Source organism: Caloenas nicobarica, chromosome 7 (assembly GCF_036013445.1).
Source record: "Caloenas nicobarica isolate bCalNic1 chromosome 7, bCalNic1.hap1, whole genome shotgun sequence".
Classification (NCBI taxonomy): Eukaryota; Metazoa; Chordata; class Aves; order Columbiformes; family Columbidae; genus Caloenas; species Caloenas nicobarica.
Genome location: NC_088251.1, coordinates 11,316,218 through 11,341,934, shown reverse-complemented (window position 1 = coordinate 11,341,934; position 25,717 = coordinate 11,316,218). Strand labels below are relative to the sequence as shown.

The 25,717-nt window shown below is 40.1% G+C and overlaps 1 protein-coding gene across 4 annotated transcripts in view; it reads left to right on the top strand.

Annotated features, from left to right (window-relative positions):
- The window catches only part of ADD3 (adducin 3), a 99,985-nt gene that overhangs the window by 71,649 nt on the left and 2,619 nt on the right, over nucleotides 1–25,717 (top strand). For 3 of the 4 annotated variants that reach the window (XM_065638901.1, XM_065638902.1, XM_065638903.1), the window contains 11 exons: nucleotides 13,193–13,331; nucleotides 14,807–14,958; nucleotides 15,082–15,162; nucleotides 16,236–16,385; nucleotides 17,263–17,406; nucleotides 17,495–17,593; nucleotides 18,645–18,827; nucleotides 19,671–19,928; nucleotides 21,021–21,140; nucleotides 22,804–22,893; nucleotides 24,087–24,210. In XM_065638901.1, the coding sequence (XP_065494973.1) occupies nucleotides 13,193–13,331; nucleotides 14,807–14,958; nucleotides 15,082–15,162; nucleotides 16,236–16,385; nucleotides 17,263–17,406; nucleotides 17,495–17,593; nucleotides 18,645–18,827; nucleotides 19,671–19,928; nucleotides 21,021–21,140; nucleotides 22,804–22,893; nucleotides 24,087–24,210 (1,540 nt within the window). Of the gene's footprint in view, nucleotides 1–13,192; nucleotides 13,332–14,806; nucleotides 14,959–15,081; nucleotides 15,163–16,235; nucleotides 16,386–17,262; nucleotides 17,407–17,494; nucleotides 17,594–18,644; nucleotides 18,828–19,670; nucleotides 19,929–21,020; nucleotides 21,141–22,803; nucleotides 22,894–24,086; nucleotides 24,211–25,153; nucleotides 25,250–25,717 lie in introns of all 4 variants that reach the window. The other variant, XM_065638904.1, reaches the window with a different exon arrangement.

Here is a 25,717-nt window from a genome sequence, read left to right as displayed (position 1 = left end):
GCTTTAATTAACATTTTTAATTGGGTTAAATTTGTTTAAAAGCTAGACTCTGTTCTTTTCATGTCCTTGGGGGTGATCATTCCTGTACTTGGCAACATTTGCAATCATCTACTGGTTGTGTAAGTTCACTACTTGTGTAGGCTGCATATAAAATTATTAAATCTATCGAACCACCCTCAAATTAGTTTTAATTTATATTTTAATACATGCATTCTTTGGGTTTAACCTGATGAATACATTGGAAAGTAATACTATTGCCTTGAGTATTTTGAAGCTATAGGGAGTGAGTAAGGACTGCGAGGGTGAGCGTTTGGGGGTGTTGGGGTATAATGTAGTGAGGATAATGGGACCGGAAAGGGGTTAAGCAGCTTTACAGACCCTTTTCTCTTCAGTTCCTCTGTAAGTTGGGGTGCTCCTTCTGTAATTTTTTTGAAGCTTTTCCATATGTAATGAGATTGCAAACAGCTGTTAGTAATCACCCTATTACAGTCATCCATGAATAACAGGATTGTTTGCTAAAGTGTTGTCCTGGAGTGCCTCTTGGATCTGTGTGTTGCTCTGAGTATAATGTGAACCTGTTGACTAAGGAATTTATTGCTTTCAAGTCCATTTGTGCAAGCTTGATTTTGCAGCCAAGCTCTTTTATAAAGAAAATGCTCTAAGGAGGTATTGCATAATGCTTTAATCACGATAATTTCATGTTAAACACTCAATTGTAAAATGTGATCAGAGTCTGCTCCTTCCTGTTAAAATATTCACATTACGAGTAGCCAGGACTCACAGCAAAGACTAGATCTTTAGCCTAACAGATAAAAATAAGTTAGAGAGACCTTGTTTGGGTTTGTATGTGTGGTATTTTTTGGTCATTGTCATGGCGGTATTGAATCTGATGAGCGTAAATATTTCCTTAGCATTTTGGGAGACTTATTGCCAAGTCTGCCCAACTTAATAAATGTCCCTTTGCTGCAGCTGCTGTGGGTTTTTTTTTTAATAGATGCAGCATCAGCTTGCAGATTTTAGGAAGGGGGATGAAGAGGGGCAACCGCTGAGTGTCAGTAACTCTTTTAACAGAATTTGGGGGGACAAAGAGCCGCTGGGCTAATGTTAGTGTCTTGCAAGAGAAGCTGAGCCCAGCACTTCTTGGAAAGTGACTGTTTGGAGCTGCCAGTAAGTTGCAAGTTTTTGTTGTGTAAGAGAACAGTCGTCCAAATCAGCCGGGGCGCTGCTGCCTGCCCAGCTCCTGGCATCTGCCAGGGAGGAATGGGAACGTGGGAGCCGAGTGCGATCAGGAACCAAGAGGAGGTGTCTGAACAACCATTTCCCCTCCCTTCAGTATCTGCTTTTATTGTCTGTTTTCTTGAAATAGCACGTTTCCTCTAAATTTTCTATGATTTCTTGTGTGAGGAAATCAAAGTATTTTTAATACAGTATCTGTGACTGAATGTCCATCAAGCAAATTTCATAATTCATCATTGGGGATAGAAACTGCATTATTTCTTCTGGGTTTCAGCTGGAATGTACCATAGTGTTCTTGAGAGTCAGGACATTTACCTGAACATAGCAATTGCTACAAAAGGGCCAGAAAGCATTTTTCCTGTTACCAGTCTGCATAACACAGGTTTGGGATTGAATTAAGGAGAATCATGCTTAATGTTTTTGTTCTCTAGCTGCAGAATTACCTTGCATTAGAAGTTTGCATAAAGCTTTGTTGTATCTCTGGTTTATTCCATTCGACAAGGTGGAAATAGCTTGAAGGTGTTTGGAAGAAGACTAAGAGAGGTTATCAGACACATTTTAAAGAAGAGCTTGCTCGCTGCTAAATCTTCACCCAGTCTTAGATAAATGCATTCATATCTTCACCCAGTCTAGATATGTGCGTTCTGATCAGAGAAATAGTTATTGACTCATCTTCTGGTAAATATTAGTAAGTATGAAGTGTATGTAGCAAGGGTAATACCTTTCTTAAAAATATACAAGCACGTGTGGACTTGAGATGAGCTTGTTTGGACACGCACTTCCTCTGAGCAAATGATTATGGTGTAAAACTAAAGGGTCAATCGCTGTCATATAAGGAAGGTTAGGTACTGATTTAATCTGTTTTATCAACAAGGTTTTTTCTTTATTTCTTTCTTTCAAGTAGGAAAGTCAAAATCCCTTAGCAAGAAAATAAATTCAAGAATATATTTCAGGAGCCATGTAATATTTTGTGCAGTGCATGTTACTGTAGGGGCTACAGCCCTGACCAGACATCTTCAGACATCAAACTGCTGCATCTCTCTGATGTGCTGTTTGATGCACATATTGATGTGCAATCTGACTGCTCCTTTCTGACACGCAGTTTCCCTTTCCTAAATTAAATAAAGTCTACTGAAAAGCTATTCTCATTACCTCTGATGTTTGCTAATGTCTTACAGTCTGTTCGTAATAAGTCTTAGACAAATTATAGGAGTTTTATGACCACTGTCTGCAAAGAATGTCCTGACATTATCAGTGAATTCTGAGACCTGTTTGCTTAATGCTGCATGTGACCCATGATGGCCTGGAGAATCTGATGGGACCCGCATGTTTGTCGTTCTGTGTCTGTTAGAAAGGTGGAAAGGAGTTAAGATGAGCTAGAACTGAGCAGCCTGATAGCATCCAGAGGTGCTGCTGGCCGATTTTACCATAAAAACGTTGATTTCATTAATGTGTGCAAGTTCAGAAGGTTCAAGTACTGCATCCTTATTTTTAAAGGAAAGGCGCTGCATTTTTGCAGTGGGCTAATTTTGTTACTTTACGTTGGGTCTGAGATACTTGACCTATAATATATCCAAAATTAGAAAATATGGGGTTTTTTTTAGATTTTCCATCTTAACTCTGAATTTAAAAACAGTTTTGTCTTTTCGTTTGCTAAAAAATCATATATTGCCTGTTACACAGAGTAACTACCACTTTCAAAGAGTAACATTTATTTGCTGTAAGATGAAAACCCTTATTTTAGTTATGGTGTGGAAGTCCTCCTGGCCTTCATTTCCTTCTGGCTTTTCTCTGATGCCCTTGCCATGGCAAACAGAAGCTTCACAAACACTATTAAAAAACCCAAAAAGCAGTGTTTGTGCAGTTATGGTGTGTGAAGAGTGACCAGTCAGTTCAGCGTCGAGGAGCTGGATGAACACGGAGCAGGGAGAAGCAGCCAGGGCGGTGTTGGGTGTTTCTGCGGGCGGCTGTGCTGCGCGGCTTCCAGTGAAGTGAGACCGTGCGAAACAATTATCTCAGCAGCAGGAGAGCTAACTACAGGCTTTAGCGAACAGGACTGTGTGTGTAACCTGGTGGGAAATTAGGGTCACTCCTGCAACTGCATTGACAAGCACCTTACACCCACTTTATAGCGCTGTATTTGCAGAAAAGCTGCAGGTCAGAGTGGAATTGGAAGAGGATGCATTTTTATACATAAGATATACTGTTATTTCATTATATTATTTGATTTCATTATATTTCATTATTTTTACTGATGTAAGAAAAAGTTGGAGTAGACAAATTTGTGTATGAAGTGATGAATTGAACAGCTGAAATATGTAAACGTAAAAATGCCTGGCTCTTGGAATTTAAATGCCTGGTTTATGTTTTGCATTTACCAGTGAAAGTTTTGTGTGGCTTTTTGAGACCCATTGAATATGCACTTGCTATTTTTACATATGAAACGCAGTTATTTAGAGGTTGTTTGGCTTTATGCTGAGCAGTTTGCTGGCAGGATCTCATCGGGCTTTGCTTTAATTTCATGTTGGATGTAAAGAGCATCTACCAATCCATCGAGGCTCTTCAGGATGTTTGGGGTGATTCTGGCTCAGCGCTGCCATTTTCTGAGGGCACTGGTTCAGGTCTAGCCAGCTGGATTGCAAAATCAGATTTTTTTTTTAGTGCAGAGGTTAAACATGTACTTCTCTCCTGTGCCGCTCTTCCTTCCTGCCTGGCCCATGCACAGACGCCCCTGCCTCCCACGCTGGCTGTTCTTGCCCAAAAAAGTGGGGAGATAACAGCCCTGCTTAGCAACTCCTCTGTTCGGAGCTCTGCCTTAGCATGCAAGCAGATTTTACTCCTCAAAAAGAAGCAAACCCACCCACACTTTTTTTTTTTCTTCTTTTTTTTTTTTTTTTTTTCTTCTGACTGTGTTATTTTCAAACCATCAGGACAGAGATGAAGGATGGTTTGATTTATTTTTTTCCCGCAGCTTTTGCAGTTGTCTGGCTTTTTTTTTTTTATTGAGTGAACATTCAGTATTTTTGCAACACCACTCCCTTTTGGAGCTGTTTATTTTCTTAAAATATCAAAGTCCTTTCAGTTCCTCACGTGTTGCAGCTTCCACTGCTCTTTCTCCACAAGTTCAAAAGCCTTTCAGATCCTTCAGGAGCGTCACCCTTTGGCCGGGAAGGGCTTGCACAACCTGGTACCTCCCCCGGGGACCTCCTTGCTGGGCAGCCTCTTGCATTTTAGGTCCCTCCTCTGGCTTTGGTCTCCTCTGACATCTTCCTGGCTTCCTGCTGGGGAGTTGTGACTCTCCTTTCGTCCAGTGGCTTTTTTAATCGCATTCTTTTGTAATATGACCTGTGCAGCATTTCATTCACCATGGGAGATGAGCTCAACTTGGCACATCATTTAAGACACATCAGAAAACGTCCCTTAGAGATCCCATCTGAGCCGTGACAATATCCTGCTGAGCCTGGGGCAGATGGGGGGCCGGGCAAGTTCAGCATTTTAAGTGAAGGGAATTGTGTGCTCAGGGTAATGCTGCGTTAGTTCAAGGCCATCCCGTAGATCTCTATGAGAAACCAAGAAATCCTGTTCCCTAAACTCCATTTCTGTGGCTGTGACGGTGCGGGGTCAATTCATATCCATGTTCTGACACATGCCAGCACTGCAAGTACAACTGACAGTTGTGCTGTACACTGCTTTCTTATATTAAAAATGAAAGTTACCATTAACTCCTCTCATATTTCCATATTGCTGCTTTCTGTTGAGTTTGAACTGTGGTTTTCATTAGATATAAATGCTAACAGTTTCCAAAATGACTTCCCCCCCACACCTATGTTTCTAATCCTCCTGCTGGTTGTTGAACTGCTTGAGTTTGGGTTTTTGTCATTTTGGGGGTGTCTGCGGATCTTGTTGTACTTCCGGCACCATTTTCTTTGGATTATTCAAATCATTGAACAATCAGACCCATCCTCCTTTGCTTGATGACTTTCCTATGGTCCTACATGTATTTGAAGCTATTAATTGTAAATAACACTCTTGAGTTAATTCTGTAAGAAAGTGATAAAGGGATATAAAATAAAAAGCCTTGTTAAGAAATCCACCACTTTTCTTTCATTCACTAGTCTTGTAAATTCTGTCCAACAAAGGCAGCGAGTTGGTCTGGTGAGAGCAGGGAGAGGGGTTTCCATTACAGTACAAGTAATGAATAACAATTAAAGGTCTGTCTTAGCTGTATTCATTTTTTGAGTTTTGGTGTGTTTTTTGTTTTCGTGTGTTTTTCGTTTTGTGGCTTTATTTTTTGGTTGTGCACAGGTTTTTTGGGGGTGTTTTTGTGTGGTGTTTGTTTTCCTTGGCTGTCAAATAATCCTTTGGTTTAGTAAAAATCTCTTAACAGTGCCTGGAAAATCCTGGAAAGTCATGACTGATGACTTTCCCCTCTGGCTGCAAGATCCTTGCCCGTTGTCTGTCCTGGTGCGCCACCACCACATGTGTTCCCACCATCTCTACTCCTGCGTTTACTGAAAAAACAGCTGATCATGCTCAGAAACATGTCAGACCCCATGACAAGCTGAAATTTGATTTCTTCCTGACTCAGACCCCCAACTCATGGCAGCAGTTGTGCAAACCTGGGGATCGCTGGTGCTGGGGCTTGGGGAGCCGGCTCTGCTGAAGATGGGCTTTGCAAACAAGCTCAGTGCTTCAGGTTTTGCTCTAATCATAGGGTATTTCTGGGCTGCTTATCACAGGAATAAACACGCTGCTCCGTTCGAGGAGAGAAGTCAGTGAGTACCAAGTTAGAGGAGCCGGAAAAACCAGCGCGGGCTGAGCTCTATCAGTGGAGTCACTGAATCCAGCCCAGGCACCCACACGCTTCACTGCAGGTGAAGAGATTATTTTGACTTTACCTGCTTCCCCATATTTATTACTGAGCCTGTTTCTTTCTGTCTTAAGACAGAAGCCCCTTCCCTTTTTTTTCGTAGCTTTAACAAACACTTTTTTGTGACTCTTATCTTTTCCCCGCCAGCCTTAACTCGCTGGCGGTTTTTTTGTGGCCAACTCCACCCTTTTCCACTTAGGGCACCGGTTGTTTGTATCTAAACTCCAGTCTTGAAACAGCCTGTGACGAGGCTGTATCGGCTGTTTCGGTGAAGTTCTTCCTCTCTGCGAGCAGCTGCGTTTACAGCACGGGAGTTAAAATTAACATCTCTTCGCTCTCAAGAACAAAATACCAGTTAAGTTTTGAAACTTCTCTTCAGTGGTGGTGATATGGCTTAGAGACTCTGGGTGGGCACATTTATATGTAGATAAGTTGAATTAGACCCTTTTTAAAAATGGATATATAAACTGCTTAAGAATGGGCAAAAGTGAAAATGGATGAAGGAGTTTCCTGTATTATTGTGCAGCTTTGAGGTTAACAGCAGTGCTGCTATTAAATGTAGGGACCTCACATATCTTTTCTAGCTACTTTCCTGGAGGCTGACATATCAGTTTGGACCTTGATGTAATTAGCCCTGATGTGAGCACATGCTTTCTCCTCTTCAAGGTTTGGAATGGTGTGGAGTATTCGTAGATGATCCGAATGTCATTATTTGCTCTGTTTACAGGGAATTTTTTTTCCTTATTATTTTATTTCTACTTCTTTTGAGTGGAAAAGGACTACGTGGAGAAATCGATGGTCAACCGACAAGAAGCAGCATAGAAAGAGAGTCAAAATACTTATGAGCCTGCATTATTCTTAACATCCTCAGAGAGCTGCCTACCAAAATGAAAGAGATTAATACTAAAATTTTCTCAACGTTTTTATTCTCTGCTATATATAGATGTGTATTTATGTAAAATAGGTTATTTTAGCAAGTTGGTTATTCTAGCTTTTCTGCTTACATTGTCTAAAAAATACCAGTTGTCAACTGACACATACAGATGTCACTTTGATTCTTAAAACCCCCAATTTACACTGTCACCTCACACTTACGTTGTCCTTCTGAAAGAAAATGGAAGTAAATGAGTCAGAACTGAGGCTTGTAACTTCACTGTTGATTTTCAGAGAGCCCTTGCAGGTCTAAGTTGAAAGATTTTTGCATCTAAACTGCTTGAGTTTATGATGCGTGCTTGGAAGATGATTGCACATATTTCTGGAGAAGTAATTTTATGATATTAGAAAGATCTTGACCTAATCATGTAACTAGTCACTGTGTCAAGAAAAACTGCATCTACTGTATCTGTTCTGCAGGCTGCAGTACCGTGTAAGGCTGTCTAGGCTGGTGTAGAAGAGCCGGGTGGAGTTTTAGAAACAGTTTTAGAAACAAGCTGAGCTGCCCTGCGTATTTGTACTGGTGATTTGTGGGGACGTTCATGTTTGAGTGCCAGGTAGAGCAGCAGCATTCGGAAGGTGGGTGAGAGGGCAGCAGAGCAGATGGGCACAGCCCTCTCAGGGCAGCCCGGTCAGCAGCTGGCAGGCTTGGCTATGCAGGGGATGCTGAGGTCTGTGGTTTAAGTGCAAAACCATGTTTTCATCTGTTGTAACTTAATGTGGTTCAGTTCACTGCAGTTTTGAAGAGAGCACCCTGAGCTGGCAGTAGTGGAAGGGGAGTTTGCAGCCTGCTGCATACTGAGATCAGGAAGATGTGCCGGGGAGGTTTAGGTTGGACATTAGGAAAAGGTTCTTCACCCAGAGAGTGCTGGACACTGGAACAGGCTCCCCAGGGAGGTGTCACGGCCCCAAGCCTGACAGGGTTCAAGAAGAGACTGGACAACGCCCTCAGACACACGGTGTGAACTGTGGGGTTGTCCTGTGCAGGGACAGGAGTTGGACTCGTTGATCCTTGTGTGTCCCTTCCAACTCAGGACATTCTATTCCATCAAGCTGTTAGCATCACTGGCTCTCTGCTACCAGGCAAATAAAAGCTCTACTCAGCATTCTCCTAGTTGTGCATCTTGTCCAAAGTGTTGCTTTGCCTCCTTTGCAATAGCTGCCCTGGGCTCAGTTTTTATGCCACAATCTGTTTTCTATGCAAACTTTCAGTGGGATGCTTGGAGTGCTGTTCCAGCACAAACAAAGGGGGATGCTGGTGCTTGGCTGGGCAGGTGAGCTCACTGAAGACAGGAGGATGCTTGCGCTGAGAACTGATTCTCAGCTCCGGCGGGTGGCTGATGCGGGCGGCAGCACCGGTAGCACCAGTGCGGGCACAGGTGGGATGGCCGAGCCCAGAAGCGGTGCAGCGGTGCTGATGGGCAGCACGGGCAGCCGCGAGGTGCTGTGCTCCTCGCTTTGGGACTCGGTGTCCCACTGTGAAACATCCCTGCTCTTATTGTATCATCTTATGTCTAAAGTTCTAGTGTTTTAACACAAACAAAACAAAAAACCCACAAGTACCCAAAGAGCTATTTAAATCCCAGAGCTGAAACTTTATTGAGCAATGCTGAGCCTACAGATGAATAACATAATTTTCCATTCATCTGACAGTACAGTTTTTCCTTTGTCAGCATTTTCTTGTCAAATACTACATCTGAAATTACTAGTGACCTTTCTGCTTGAAATATATCTGCTTTTGTGCCATACCAGAGTGTTTGTTGTCTTTTTGAAAACATCTTTCTCAAGCATCACTTTTACTTGGTCACTTGTGGTCAGTTGCAGTGTAATGCCATGTATATGTTACAGTCTTGTGAATGAAAGCAAAACCAAACCACTTGGATTCCAGGCTACATTAGGTTTTCAGAAGCAGATCTCAAAATCAGAGCCCTTCATGGTAGTGGTTTTACAGAAGTGCTGTACAGCGAAAGTTCCAATAAATATCATTAGTTGAATGGCTAATTTTTAAGGTAAATTGTTCTCCAGGAGAAGGTGGTGCCCTCCATATGAGCCCATCAGGAATTATCAGAAACAGAGGAAGGTTGTATTAGCACATGTGAGATGGTTATCTAAGGACATACATATCCAAGTTTAAAGGTCCGCAGCAGTGAACAAAAGGTATTGAAATGTTCATAAATATGCATGGAGGAATGCGTGTGAGTCATGCGCGTGACACACTGAAGGCGCAGTCTGCTAGAAAACATTTACTCATTGGCATGTGGATGAATTGAATACTTTATTTTACACACTTCATCCATATCCTCACCTCTGGTTTACAGCTCATCCCAAACCTCCATATTTGCTACTTGCCCTGGCTTTTACCTATCTTCTGTTATTTCTGAAATTATTTTCAAGGAAAGCTGCTTGTTCGGTTTAACAAAATTGTTGATACAACACTAAATCCTCATTTGTAGTAGCCTTAGCAAGTGTATAATATACTACTGTTAGCATCAGAGAGCAAAACTGAGCTCAGAAGAATGAAAGTAGCATTATCAGAAAGCAGAATTAAAAATGCAATAAGAAATTTTTAAACATCTGTCAAATATTGCCTAAAATATGTTGTACTACCTTTTTATACTGCTGTAGAAGTAACGTTACTCATACAAGTTTAAAAAAAAAAAAGTTTGAACATGACTAATAAGAGTTTATTGTGAATGTTTTTGCAGATCTTTTTTATAGTCCTTGTTGAATTGAAGTGAGAGTGATTTACTATAATACAGATAACTGTTTTTCTCCATCTCCTCCCAAGCAAATATTTCCATAAATTTTGTGAATTCCATCTTCTACATAGCCCCCAGGAGACCACAAATGCACCGTTTCCTTATATACAGGTTGTAAACAAGAGTGAAAGCGCAGTTCAGCTTTGCAGAATGTGAAACGGCAGAGCTTTCTTGCAGGGGGCCTCTTTCAGGAATATTTGAGAAGTAACTGAATATTTTGGAGTGACAGAAATTGAAAATAAGTGTTCATACAGCTTATTGATGAACTGTATTGGCCAGTTGTTGTCTCTGCAGTCTTAATAGATCCCAGTAACAGAAGGAGAAAGTGCCATAAAACTGTAGCCATATGGTGAACCATTAGCAGAAAAGTGAGCTGGCACTGGGATGGCTGGTGCTTGAAAGTCTGTTTTATGTGTTTTGGGGATTTTTAGGGGGACATCAAAAGCCTTCTGTAATGTGAAGGGTATGATATGCAAAGCGCTGAGGAAGTACCTCTGTTATTTTACAATTTATATGCTTTCAGGCAAGTTGGTAGAACATAAAGGTTGGACCTTGGCTCCTTTCTCTATGCACTGTGAGTTGTTTGACCACCAAAATTCTTTCTTCTAGGTATGTCTTCTACAGGGGATTGTATAAATCACAGGCATCTGAATTTCATTGAAAACCACTTTGGTTGTAGTGAGAGATGCTCAGATTCAGGAACTAAGCAGCCTCAAGGATTTAAACCAGGCTGTCATGGGTGACGCTGAATCATCTGTTTCCTGGTTTTTCAGATTGTGATTTTCTGTGTACCCCTCTCCTTACGCTGAGCTACGGCACTGTGTTAAAACACTCAGTGCTGCATTGAGTTTTCACTAAGAGTTGTGATTTGAGTATGGAAGAAGCTACTTACTGCCCAGTGCTCTGCAAATGGGGCTCTGGGACTCTCAAAATGAATGTCCCAAATTGGTGGAAGCATCTGACCTCAACCTGCTCACTCCTGTTCTGTGGAAGTGATGACAGGGCCCTGCTGCACCTTAAAGGCGTATTTTGGGGATTACTAAGTTAATGCTTGTGAAGCAGTTGGATTTACAGTAATTATCTGCCCTGAGAAAATCTTGTCAGGTAAATAATAGTTGTCATCTCAATAGAGTATGAGTAGCATGAAAAAAAGGCACAGGGCCACATGCTGAGCCATGAGAAGAATAAAAAATACTGAATTTCTTTTCTAGTGAGATCTAGCCACTGTGTGCCAAACGAGGCATGGGGACAACTGTAGTACACTTAAGGATTATTATCTCTGTGCAAAAGGGCCAAAGAAACATCCTCTGGGTGTCTGACTTCAGCAGTCTGGGCACATTTGGGTTCCAGGCTGGGGACGGCGCTGGTTATTTTGTCGGTACGGGTGGCACCTATATGGCCATTGGGACACACGGCGTCCTGGTGATGATGGCCATCCTCAGAGATGAGTCAGACTGAAGGCAGTGGGTTCCACAGTCATCTGCTGATAGGTGAAGGATTAAAGTCAGGATGTTTTCTCCAACCACTTGCTGTTTTCCACAAATCCTTGTTTGCCTTTCTGGCAATTGTCTGCCCATAATTACCTCCCATCAGTTTTCCTTACGGGCTTCCAGTGCTGATCTCCCTCCCATACCTCCACTTCTTTTATCCCAGTCAGGTTCCTTTCCTCACTTGATTCCCTGTTTCTTCTTTCCTTTTCCCCATCTGCTCCATTCCCCTGCTGTGTAGATCTTACCTACAGCAGCCACTAAAAAGAAAAACCTGATTTTGCCCATGTATCTTACCTCTGGCAAGAGGTGGTTGATCTCTTTGGGGCATGCTGTGTGCATAGTCTCATCTGCACAGAGAGATCCATGTAACAGATAATGCATAATCAGTCCACCTGAATTTTTAGAGGCTTTACTTGTGGAAACCTGGCAAGTCTCAGGTACACACAATCCTGGCAAAACTACCCTAAGGAAGAGCAAGGGTGCCTGGAAACTTGGAAATTAAAGTGCATTTATGGATGCTCAGCCATCCAACTGAGAGGCCATATCAAGTAGAGTCTTGAGGATGTTTTTGGGGGGTCTGGTAGCACTCTCTCTTTTAGAGTCCAAACTTTTGATGAACAGACTATGTCATGAGATTGGTGGATTTTACCCAACAAAGTTTGTGTTTTGGAGGACTGAATTAAAATTCAGTGAAGAAATTATATTTGCCATACAGAACTCTTTTCTTTTTAAATTGAGAGCAAGTACTCTGCTAAGGAAGGCAAACTGAAAGGAGAAATTACACACTGGGAATAGCCTGGAGCTATAATAGGAGTCAGCTGTGTGGTAAAGACACCAAATGTCTTTCTGGAATGAACCAGCAAGAACGTTCGCAATACACCTCAGCTCATGTCGTATGCAGCTTTGTGTACTGCTTGTTCAGACAAAAGCTGGAAGGTGCTGCCAAGAAATGATGAGAGGGTTAGAAAATGTAACCTCTAGAGCTGCTACTCCTGCATTTATACGGTCCTAAGATTACAGTCCTTAAAATTACATTCAGCCCTTTGAAGGCAACCGTGAGGCTGATGTGGCCCCCGGGGAAAATGAGTTTGACACCCCTGCTCTAAAGAAAGTTTGAAGGAACAGAATTTACTTAATCAAGAAATGGCAAGACTGCAGTAGTCCTAGGACAGGCATTTGTTGTGGATAGTGGTTAATCTGTCCGTCATCTAGAAGGAACAGGCTTTGTCCACAGCGTATAGTACACCAGGTTTGATACTGTGAAAAAAGACAGTTTATCTCTTGGGGTGTGGACATTTTATGTAGGGGAAGAGGAAAGCATTTTTTTCTTTTTTTTTTTTTTTTCTCTTTTTTTGTTTGTTTTTTTTTCTTTGGGAGAAGGAAGGAAATAGAGAGGAGATGACATCCCAGTGTTCCTTTGAGTTTTTGCATGTCTGTGATACTACTTGAGCATGGATGAGCTCCAGTTTTCCAGTTGTTTATAACTTTATCACATTTGGATGGATTTTCAGAAGGATTACAGAATTAAAAAATATCTAGCACTAAAAGCAACACACTGTGATTGAATTTCAAGTACCTCTTCCAAAATATGGAGAACTCCTTAATTATTGATAAAAATGGGATTTTGTTATTGTTTACAAAAATATGCTTTATCTTGTTTTGTTCTGGGAACTAGTTAACCCTCTGTGACCAACCTCCTTCCTCCTGCCCCCCAAATTGCCAATATTTAGCACATAAAGTTTAGGTCAGATAGTTAAAGTTTGGCAAAGTTATAAGCAGCTAAAAAACAAGGTCTAAGGAGAAGTACAGTGTAACATTAGTAACAGGTGAAGCTACCAGCCCCACCTATAATAATCTTATTTCTGTCAAAGCCAGGTTTCCTTGATTCTCAAATGTTTCTACAGGCTTTTAGAGAAGATCTGGAATGCCTTATTCAAGAACAGATGAAGAAGGGCAATAACCCCACTGGACTGCTTGCATTACAGCAGATTGCTGAATACATTACAGCAAGCTCTTTTGCAGGTTTTTCCTCGTCTTCACTCAGTAAGTGAATTATGCATATAATTGCACTTTTTCCTCTTTCTTTTATTATCACCAGGCCTTAGTAATGCTGGGATCTCTCCTTTCTTTGAATAAAAGTTCTGTCAGAGCTTGATTCAGCTGTGAAGTAGTACAGATGGTGACCTTAACTTTCCTTTTTAGGCTTCTTTCTTTCAAATTCTTTGATTTGTATAATCCTATCCAAAATGTTTGGAGTCCTCACACTCAGTTATTGTAGAATTTGCTAATAAAAGTTTAACTGAGATAGGGAACAAAAAAAATGCTGCACTCCATTACTATTAGCAGTTTAACATGAGCATAAAACAAGATGTGAAATATGTGACAATTTAGATTATTTTTCTACTCTTGCATATAAATTATTATTTTTAAAAAGGGGTGGGTGGATAGTTCCACAAACAGCTCCCACAGTTAAAACCAGCTTGTAGTACACACTCTAGTCATAAAGATGTCATGAGGATCTTTCAGTTAACACCCGAGGTCTTCTTTTCAAGTTGTGAAGCACTAAAACGTTAAAGTCAATGTGAGTTCTGTGGGTGGACATCATATGGGAGCTCACAAGCCTGAAGTACAGTGGCAGCTGTCAGTATTCAGCACCTTTTAAGAATTGGTCCCAAAATGGCTTTTCATAGTTCATTTAACAAAATGAGTGGAAGAGAACAACAGAGCCCAAATAATCTTATCTCCGTGTCTCTGGCTGGTTACCAAGGCTGCACGTCCCACTGTTGTCTCTGCTGCGTTTGCTCAGAGACTTGGACAGGGTGACTAATCTCCAAGTGCAGACTCTTTCTGTTGAAAACCAAAATCACTTTTACTTCTTCTGGTCTTAACTTTCATGTAAGCAAAGGCTGCAGCACTCGAAGGGATATTGTGCACTCGCGAAGGGGAGAAGTGTATGTTTGTGTAGTCGCAAGTCAAAAGAGAGAAACTGATCTTTGTGCCTTCTAAGAGGTGGTCTCTCCAGCAGTTTGAGAACTTTTGCACTAACTGTAACTCCTTCATTAGGACTAAATTAAAGTGCTCAGACTGAGACATCTCTTCAGATAGTTATACTGGTGTCGGAATTCCAGCAGGAATGTGTTCTCCTGTAATTTTCAAAGTAACATGTGAAAATACTTAATTAGTGGCAGATGTCTTAAAGCGCAGTTCCAGTCCTATATAGGATCTCGAATTGGGAGAAAGCTCAAAATCCAAGCGTTACTCCAAAGGAAGCCTGTATTTCGCCTCTCCCGTGTTTGAAAGAGAGATGAAGTCTTAAATTCTGAGTATGGTTCCTACTGTCTTAATGTAACGGAGGTTTCAGTAAAGACCTTAGAAATTCCAGCAGTGCAGTTCCAGTCTAAGAATTGCTGGTACTACTCTGCTAACAATTTAAATACACTGCTTCTGGCAGATCATGGCATAGCTATAAGTTATTTAGTTGTCTGACTGGCCATCATCTTTTTTTATCTGTTTTTCAGGCCATGGAATGATTACACCCATCAACGATCTACCTGGGATAGATACCTCCTCATTTGTTAAGGGAGAAAAACTTACTCGTTGCAAGTTAGCCAGCTTATATAGGTTGGCTGACTTGTTTGGGTGGGCACATTTGCCAAATGCCTATATTACAGTAAGTAGTTTAGAGAACAAAAAATTTTATTTGGAATCTTACCTATTCATCCAAATTTATTTTCCCCCTGAATGATGTAAATTCAAAAATAGATCAATAATGCATTTTCTTCTTCCTTTTCAGGTAAGAGTGAGCAAAGAACATGACCATATTCTAATCATTCCAAGAGGTCTGTCCTTTTCTGAAGCTTCAGCTTCTAATTTGGTACGTGATTCACCTTCTGTAATAACCAGCAAGGCTAAACCTGTTTGTGGCTACTAAAATGGACTTCTAAACTATAATCATGCTGTTGTTTGTTTTTTAATGTTTACCCACCAGATGAAAAGCTGATTAACTATTTAGAGATTTGGATATTAGCATCCTTTATCCTCAGCATTTCTTTTTGGGTTTAGCTTTGCTTTCTTTTGCGTTGCCTTCAGCTTCAGTGTGGAGCAGCAAAGTTTTGTTTTCCTGTCTGATGCAGCTCGTCAAATAGCCTCAGTGTAACAGCAACCTCCTATAACCTGACAATATGGTAATAGATATGAAATGACTCTGTGGGAGTAGTGTTAGTAGAATCTGCTCTTATCTTTGTAAGTGGGGAAATAAAGTTGAATAATCTTCCCCAGCCTAAGTAAAGGAGCTGGGTGAAGTTACAGATTGGCATTTAGGCAATGGTAGCTGCTAAATCACGCATCTTTTGGTGAAGAACCTGCCATATGTTCTTCATGTCAGTATGATTCTGTAAAGAAACTACCTCCAGTTGGAAGGGGTAGCACGTTGAGACTGATAGCATTACACCAGCAAACACAGAACCAAAATACAAACATGAGAACAAGACCTGATATGCCCTTGCTGTTGTTTTTTGTTGATCCTGGAATTATTATTTTAATGTTCCCGTGAAACTGAAAACTCCCTATGCATTTAATTTTCTTACAGGAAATTTCTCAGAGATCGAATTTTCTTCATATTTAAAATGTAGGAAATGTTAACAAAACTGATTTTTAAAAGTCAGAAAAAAATAAAAAGGTCAGCTAGACCAAAGAGGAATATATGTTGTATCAGGGTCTTGTCTTTACTTCCTCCATGGCTGGACTTCCAACAACTATCAAGGGTGTGAATAGCAGGAGGGCTGATTGACACACAGATTCCTGTCTGCTCTCCTACACTTTTTCATGCTCTGAGCCCTAAATATGGGGAAGGAAATTTGGTACCAAGTAAGAAAGGGAGGGTAGTTTGTAGGTAATGGCAGTTGTTACAAACTTTTTGAATATTGCTCCTTTGTTTAACTTTTCCAGGTGAAAGTGAACATCCTAGGAGATGTCGTTGACCAGGGAAGCACAGCTCTAAGTATTGACAATGCAGGATTCAGTCCACACGTGGCCATCTACTCCACACGCCCTGATGTCAGATGTGTAATACACATACACACCCCTGCAACGGCAGCTGTAAGTCTTCCTTCTGGCATTAAAAGAAAACAGATTTGCCTTATGAGCTTAGAGCACATTTCTGAATCTGAATCACTGCTCACACCAGTTTTATTTTTAACATTGAGTCTACACTGGTAAGGAAAGGTGTGAGGTTATCAAATAGGCAGAGAAAGAAGGCTGGGCCACTGCAGTGAAATGGATAGGAATAACCTGATGCTCACGTAAGATTGTGCTCAGGTTGAGAAGGCTGTAAAGTATATCATTTACTGGGGCTTCATTTATAGCATCTTAGACGATATAACGTGCTGTATACCTCATCATTTGCATTATGTGACTCCATTTTTAAGTGGCTTAATTAGTAGTTATGTTCGGTTTGGATTTACCTCACTATTAAAAAGTCATAGTTAATATAACAATAATAAAAATGCAAGGAGACCTGAAAGAATTGGTCTGAGATAAATAGATAATTTAATACTATTTTATATATAAATGCAAATATATTAATTCCTTAGCTACAGACAAAAGGAATGGATAACTTCTTTTATACTAGCTTTTTGAAGTTGTAAATGTAGGAAAGAAGGAAAAACCATTAAGTAAGCTTATGCTGAGAATTAAACATGGATAAAATTCACAAAAATTAACTCAGTTGGGATAATTTGTCTTTTCTTATAATGAACCTGTCCCTAGGTTGGGTAACAGCAGTTCTGTCACCCTGTTGCAAATTAAACTGAGGGGAAAAAAAAAAAGGTATTACTTCTAAGCTTTCACTGTGGAGACGTTGTCTGTCTTCTAGAAAAGTTACAAAGTACATCCTGCTAAGGCTTGCATGTTTGAGATGTTGGTTTTAAGAGTTTTATTTTTTCCTAATTATCAGTACTTCATTTTCCTGAAACAGGTTTCATCTATGAAGTGTGGCATCCTTCCCATATCACAGGAGGCACTGATTCTGGGAGATGTTGCTTATTACAACTACCAGGGATCTCTTGATGAACAGGAAGAGAGAATTCAGCTTCAGAAAGTTCTTGGCCCCAGTTGCAAGGTATTCAACCTCATTCACGTTCTTCATAAATTATTTTCATGTACTGCTCCAGTTTCTACCATTTAACATTAGTGTCCTCATTTACTAGGTATTAGTCTTGAGAAACCATGGTGTGGTGGCACTAGGAGAGACACTGGAAGAAGCATTCCACTATATTTTTAATGTTCAACTGGCCTGTGAAACACAGGTGAGAGTTTTATCTGTATTTTAATTTCAAACATTAATGCTGCTGAGTTATAGATTACATCCCAGATGGGAAAAACTCTAATATTACAAAATATTTGGAGTTGGGGGATCCAGTAATCATATGCTAGTTCAAAGTGAGAGAAATTGGAATAATCAGGAAAGCATAGAAGGAACAGCACAAATACTGTATCACTCTTCCTAGAATGAGTATCAGTGGTGTTACACTCCAAAGGGTACAGGTTTTGTTCCATGCTGTGGAGGGCGAGCTTCATGCAGGGAATCTGTCAGACAGTAGATTCTGCATGTGAATGATTCTGCAGTAGTTGCTGCATGTGAAAGCGTGACTTAAACAAGCTCGATGTCGAGAGGTCTTATCAAAGCTCAATGTTTGACAAGGAAAGATGCTTCTCTCTCTGATCACAAAGATTTGTAAAACCAAATAAACAGAAGATCTTTGGAGCGATGGTGGAGGGCAGAGGATTTAAACATACCTTGCCTCCCAAAATCAGTTGTTTCTGGTTTGTCTTTACTTAATTAGGTATCTAGGTATTATCTATAACTTGTGGCAAAAGACCCCTGAAAGTGTCCTCGTCTTCCATAACTCTTAAGCCCACACCCAGAAACTTCATCACTTTGCTCTTGTTTGTTTCCCCAGTCATCCTGTCCTCCCACATAGGCATTTGGAAGTGCAAATGTCAGTCTCCCTCTCCTTTCCTTTGCTGCCTTACCCTGCCATTCATTTTGCATTCGATCACTCGCCTGTTTTGAAATGGATTTAAAATCGAAATATTTTTAGTCTTGTGATGCAGAAAGACCTTTTCAAGGTATTCTGAAAGCTAGCGTTTGAGTCTACTCCTTTGAAAGTGCAGTTGTTAGCAGACATTATCTCCCTTTCAATAACATCGCTTGCTATATATTTTAATACATTTTTGTGTAGTAGAAAACTAGCCTGAGAAATAACTGCAGCATGTGTTAGTTTCTCCTGTCAGTTCAGAAAAGCAGAGAATCCAAAAGCTTTTCCATGAATGAAGTACTTTCATTGCTGTCTCTAGGTTCATGCATTAGCTGGAGCAGGTGGGATAGACAATCTCCTGCTGCTGGATCTGCAGAAGTTCAAGCCTTCCACACATGCTGTGGCAGCAACTGGAGGAGGTGGAGTTAATATGGCTTCGCAACACAAATGGAAAGTTGGGGAGCAAGAATTTGAAGCGCTCATGCGGATGCTGGACAACCTGGTGAGAGCACGTTGATGGCGTTGTCTGTATAGTGTTTGTAAGCTTCTGAGAGTGTAGGATTAGCTTCTGTAAAGCAAATTTTTTTTTCTGATTTCTTTGTGAGTGTGAAAATGAAGGCAGAGTAACTTCTATTGTATATGAAATCTCTTCTGCTTGGTTTAGTTTCTATTATGTCACTTCATAAATTCTTATCAAGACAGCATACTACTGTCAGATAATGTTTTGAATTTAAACTTTGTCCAGCCCATCTCACAAACATATTTGCTTTTTATAGTAGCTTAATAGTAAAAATATATGTTAATCACCACGTAGTAAATCGACATAGCAGATTCCCTCTGTATTTTGTTATTAACTCTAATATTAGGAAATAAGGTGATGAGCTCTTATTCATCTGAAATGTCTGATTCACTGCAATGTGAATTCTGGAACAGCCTTTAATACAAATAGTGACAAAGCGGACAGTGTCATGGACTAGGATGTGCCATTGTGCAAGGCAAATAAAAATGTCCTCATGCAAGCTACCGAGGTCATAACCTGAGCAAGGGGGTCATTTGGTGGCCACATGTTCATGAAGATGAGAGGAAGGTGAAGTGTGAGCGGGGTCCTACCCAGCTGCTGCTGTGCTGTATTTTAAATGGGTCTCTTGAATGTTAATAGTATGAATGAATGATGGACAACACCACTAGCCTGTTCTCTGAAGAGCTCGGTGGACCTGCTTAAAGCATATAGAACAGCACAAAACTTCCATGACTTCTTTGGACAGATTTTTCTGATTTTAAAATGTTGGGTTTTTGTTGTTTGGGGTGTTTTTTTGTTTTAATCTATTTTTTTCCTCCTCCATAGGGGTATAGAACTGGCTATGCCTATAGGCAACCATTAGTCAGAGAAAAACCCAGACATAAGAGTGACGTTGAGATCCCAGCCACTGTGACTGCCTTTTCCTTTGAAGATGATACAGTCCCGCTTTCCCCCCTGAAATTCCTGGCGCAGAGGCAACAGAGGGAAAAGACAAGGTGGCTGAACTCTCCAAACACATACTTGAAAGTTAATGTGCCTGAGGAGTCCTGGAACGGTGAAACCAGTCCCAGGACTAAGATCACGGTAGGTAGATACTTTAGGTGGTTGCTTAGTTTTTGCACTACTTGAAAGTAAATTATGCACAGTTTATATGAGGAGATCTTTAACAGGATTAGCAAAGAAGTTTATCAAACAAATAAAAATAGGCTTTGGGGAGACTTAGTGATATCGGTACTAAGGGCCTCCTTTTCTTCGGGAAAAGGGGGATTGACTGTTTGGAAGAGTAAGAGTTTATGATAAAATTTCACAATGATTTCTGTTTTGTTACTAGCCCTTCTGATTCCTGAAGTAGAAAACAGTTTTTCTACCATATCTTTTTGTGCTATTAATTACCCACCAAACATAGTAAGGTTTCAAATAACTCATAGGTTGTTCTCTTATCTACACAAGGGAAACACAAACTAATTAATCTCAAACTGCCCCTTTCCTGTTTGGGAGCCTACTGAAAACAGACTTTGAAGAGTCTGTTCATGCTACTACTTTTAATGATGATCAAGATTTTTTTCCTCCTCATTCAACTCACCAAGATGTTTCCACTGTGTTCGCAGCCTGGAGAGAAGTCGCTCTCATGACACCACAAAGCGCGTTATTTGCTATGAGGCTACTCCCAGTCACATAGCACAGCTGTAAAAGCACCAGCTCCTCCTGCTGGCAGGCTAGCGAGTTTCTAAACTTACGTTTGGGAGAAACACCCTCAGCAGCTGATGTCAAACCTTGCTTACAAAGGAGAAAAACTACAGACAAGATGTGTGGTTAGCAGAGGTGGAAGCTAATTGCATGAACAAAGGCTTTCGAGCTGGTGGATCTACGTGCCAGTTCCTAGGAAGTGTGATCCTTTCTAAATATGACTTCACTAGTGCACAGTTAGTACTGCATTTTTCAGGAATGTATTTCAATGTTTACAAAAAGTGATGATATGTGATCAAGACAATTTAAATCCTCTTGGGCAAACAGACTTGTAAGGAATTGGGATTCTTTTGTGGATGTCATGTAGAATTGAGAATAAAGTCAGAAAGTCCTGTCTTTATATCTCCTCTTTAACAGTAAGACAACACTGAGAATTGTTCCTCCCCATCATGTTGGTGTTTTTAGCTTTTTTCTTTTTTTTTCTTTAAGTGGATGAAAGCTGATGACTCCTCCAAGACTAGTGGAGGAACACCAATCAAAATTGAAGATCCAAACCAATTTGTTCCTCTAAACACAAACCCGAGTGAAGTGTTGGAAAAGAGAAATAAGGTAAAATAAGTGTAATTAAATGAAAATTGTAACTTTTCCAAATTATATGTTCAAGTGATAATTCAACACAGCAGTAAAATAACGTTTTCAAATGTTCTGATTTTGCTAAGAAGTTTCTTTGTATGTGATTTTGGCACTAAAAGGCATGTATTTAAATGTATGATAAACATGAAGTCTGTAGATACATATACTATATATACATATATATAAATTTTGAATGCAATAGTTTAATGAAGGATGAGTATTAACTCTGGAAATCATAGATAGGAAATAGTAGTCCCAGCTATTTAGCATTACATTTAGTGGATAATTAGGGGTCAACATGAACTGAATTGTGGTGCATCATCTACAGCATGATTCAGTCTCAGACTGTCATCTCACTCTGTTCTGTGTTAATTCTCCTAGCACTTATTAAGCTGGAGTTTCTATGGTCCCATCCTCCTCCTAATGGCAGGAAAAAAAGAAAATGTGAGGTATTGTTGGACCTCTTTGTAAACACAAGTATCTCACTGCTTTTCCCTTCCAGCACACAAGATGCTGACTGTCAGACTGGCCAAATACTCCACCCTAGGCATAACTATATTAACAGATATTCAGGACACTTTCCATTTGATTACATTTTTTTTCTTTCTTGGAAAGCACCATATCAGTATCTGTGGGGACTGAACTAGAGTCAGAAGGAGCAACTCCCTTCCTTAGAACTGGAAAGGCACCCTCTAATCATCTAGAGATTAATAATACAAGTCCCAGACAATTACATTTAAATTCATGCATGTCCCTGTCTCATTAGATGGTTTATTCCTATTTTTCTGCTCTGGATATTTTTTTTTTAATGATCTATATTTGTATTTATATCTGATCTATCAATCTCTTAAGCACTGACAAGGTGAAGCCAGTGTAGCTGGTTTGGGGAAAATAGTGAGCTATTCACAGAGGGGAAAACTTTACCAAACTTTGTGACTGCAGAGATCTCTCCAATAGCTTAACATAGGTCATTTATGGGATGGAGAGAACAGGTTCAGGGACATACTGTTCCTTGGAGCTTATTTCTAAATGCTGGTTTGCATGGGCTGGTTTGCATAGGCTGAGGGGAAACCTCCTCGCTCTCTACAACTACCTGACAGGAGGTTGGAGCATGGAGGGTGTTGGTCTCTTCTCCCAAGTAGCAAGTGATAGGACAAGAGGAAATGGCCTCAAGTTGCACCAGGGAAGGTTTAGATTGGATATTGGGAAAAAAATATTCATGGAAAGGGTTGTGAAGCAGTAGAACAGGCTGCCCAGGGAAATGGTGGAGTCACCATCCCTGAAGGTGTTTAAAAGGGGTTTAGACGAGGTTCTTAGGGACATGGTCTAGTGCTAGAGTTAGGTTATGGTTGGACTCGATGATCCTGAGGGTGTCTTCCAACCGGAATGATTCTGTGATTCTATGAGGTGCAGGAGCTGGGACTAGGGTGGATATTTGGGAGTATTCGAAGGGCTAAACGAGATATACAGTGCATTCAGAGGTAGAAGGAGAGACATTAATTTGCAGGTGCAGCAGTATACAGCTTGACCCTCCAGCCACTCACTGCTGCCTGTGTTACTGGCTTTGCAAACTGATGGCCATAGGATTTGTTAAAGAGAAATATCTGGATTTAACCCCGTTTATTTTCTCTCTCTATAGATAAGGGAGCAAAACCGATATGACCTAAAGACAGCAGGACCACAGTCTCAGCTGCTCGCTGGGATTGTTGTGGATAAAAAGCCAAGTCCAGTGAGTAGAACATAATTAATTTTTTACAAATATTTGGGTTATTTGGCTGCCTGTCTTTCAAACATCAGTTTGGGCCATTTTCTTTCTAAATGTTTTGTTAGAACTGATTATTTTAATGACATATATGATACATTTTATTCATGTTTCACTTCAGAGGTTTAAAATGTTAGTTTCAAATGAAGATATGAATGGTAAGTTTGCCTGCCGTTGAAATTGATGAAGTAGGACCCCTGTCTAAAACCATTTCAGCTAAAGAGTGATGAACTTTGCAGTGCACGGTGCCAGAAATAATCTGTTCATCAGTCTGTGGAACCCTTGCTAAAGGAAGTCGTTGGCACCCAGAAATAACTGAATTTAAAAGCTGGGATGGGACTGTGTAGAAGGCACCTTGCAATAGAAACTGGCTTCTTATTGGGAGGGTTTGCAGTTTCTTACCTGTCCACACTAATCTTTTCATTAATGAAAAATACTCCCAAACAGTGCAGATATCCCTAATAAAGTTATATAACAAACTGTGATTAATTGGAACTCTGTAGTTCTGAGAGTTTCCAACCATTCATGGGTTAGTGCATCTATTTCCTCATTTTGGTTTCCAGTATTCTTTTGAGATACCATGGAGTTTGCTTGTTTACTTCAGGCAAAAAGAATATTTTCAAAATTATTTTTCTTTCAACGTGAGTATAATTCTAGTTTTGTCATTGTAAGAGTCATCTCAGAAGAGCTCTTTCAGTTAGATTGCTCAAGCTGGACCATGAGCATAGTCACTTTTCTACACAAAAATTCCTAGAACTTGGGGTGTTTACAGAAATTATGGGGAACCTTATTTTTTAACCCCTGTTATTAAAGGGCTTTCACTTCTCTGAAGAATATATTAGTCCCTGAAGTGTAAAAGCTGTTGAGGCAGCTCTCTACTATGAAGCTGTGTTCCTTGATACAAAAAACACAACCCTCAAATAATAGTTGTGCTGCTGCAAAAGGATGATGATTTACAGCTCAGTGCTCAGTGCTCATTACTATGTGAATGCCTATTAAATGAGGTTATTTTCGTCTGGATGCATCTGTGGTTTTCTTCTGTATTCCCTGCCAATCTGGTGTCACCAAACTTTGGGCAAAAGAAGAGACATTAACCATATACATCTTGTTTGCTTGCTTCTTTTTTTAACTGCTATATTTTGTGGTTTTCTCTTTTCCAGCCAATGCAATTTGAAGATGATGAGCACGCGCCACCGGCACCACCCAACCCGTTCAGCCATCTCACAGAAAAGGAACTGGAAGAGTACAAGAAAACAATTGAGCGCAAGCAGCAAGGATTGGAAGGTCCGTGGTGTGCTTTTGAGTGTTGGGGTTTACATTTTAATAATGAGGGTTTAGTTTGAAAATATCTACTGTAAAAAATGTATAGGAGGTAATTATTAGTATATACTGTTGGCAGCTGCTTTAGAACTAATAATTCTTGAGATGGTGGAATTATTTGTTTTGTTTCGTGGTGTGTGGTTTTTTGTTTTGTTTTTTACTTTGGTTAGTGCTAAAATGAAAGGTTTGCTCAGAAATGGGGTTAACAAAAATGCGCTTAAACAGAATGACTTTTTTGTCAGAATCATAGAATAACTTAGATTGGAGGAGCCCTGAGAAGGTCATCTTAGTCCAACCTCCTCCTCAAAGTTGATGTCAAAGTTAGATCAAGTTGCTCAGGTCTGTGCCCAGCTGAGCAAAAGTTTACTGAGATGTTTGGTCTTGGCTTCCTTAATTTTTCTTCTGTTCTTCCAATGTGCAAGACTCGTCTACTTTCACTTTTTAAATCTTCTTCCAACACTACTATTCCATAATACATAATTCCTTATACATAGGGGTTTTGTTTTTTTTTTTAACAATAACACTTGCTATGCATTCTTTCTTCACTAATATTGTGTAATGAAACAATTTTCCTATGTATCACAGTCAGAGTGTAGCATAATACTTCACCGTAACAGCAAACTGTGTGACTTACAGCTAGATAAAACCATGGGGCATGCTACTTGGAACGCAACCTTGCCACTTTTTAAAATTCTTTCTATTAAAGAACTAATATATAATGTTTGTTAGCAAATAAAACGTTTAAATCCGTAATTCTGTAGAGTTTAAACTGTGTATTGTAACTTCCTGATGTTGTCAGCATAAGCAACGCGATGCTAGCAGAGCTGTTAATCTTGTGGCACTAGCACTGACATTCTTGCTTGTTTTTTACTTTTGCATGGCGACTAATTCAAATCTTGTCCTGCAGATGCTGAACAGGAATTATTCTCAGATGACGGTTCATCTGTGTCACAAATTCAGTCACAAACTCAATCCCCGCAAAATGTCCCAGACAAATTAGAAGGTATTCCAAGCAATTTCTGTACAACGCCAATGGCTCTGGTAACCTGAGTCATCTGCTCTTCCGCTGCGTTCTTTACACTTGCATGAAGTCCATTGAGCCAAAAAGAGACCTCTTTTACCAAAACTAGTTTTCCCATTTTTTTCTAATACATAATTCTTACAAACTGAAAATAACGCAGGGCGTACTGAAACTTAGACATCAATGAAGTAGGGGAAATAGATATTATATTCCTAATTTATTGGAAGTGTTAAGATTAGATTTCTTGCCTAAGACTTTTCCAGCAAAGTCTAAGAAGGCATTTGGAAAGAGTAGTTTTCTAAAGACTTCTGTATGAAATGGCTGCATTTTCATAAATTAGTCTCATGCAGTAAAGAGTAATTCTGAGTGCTTGAGACTGTATACATATATGCTGTTTAGACCGTATTTGTATATAGTGTATCCAGCTTCAATTGTATATGTGTACCTGGC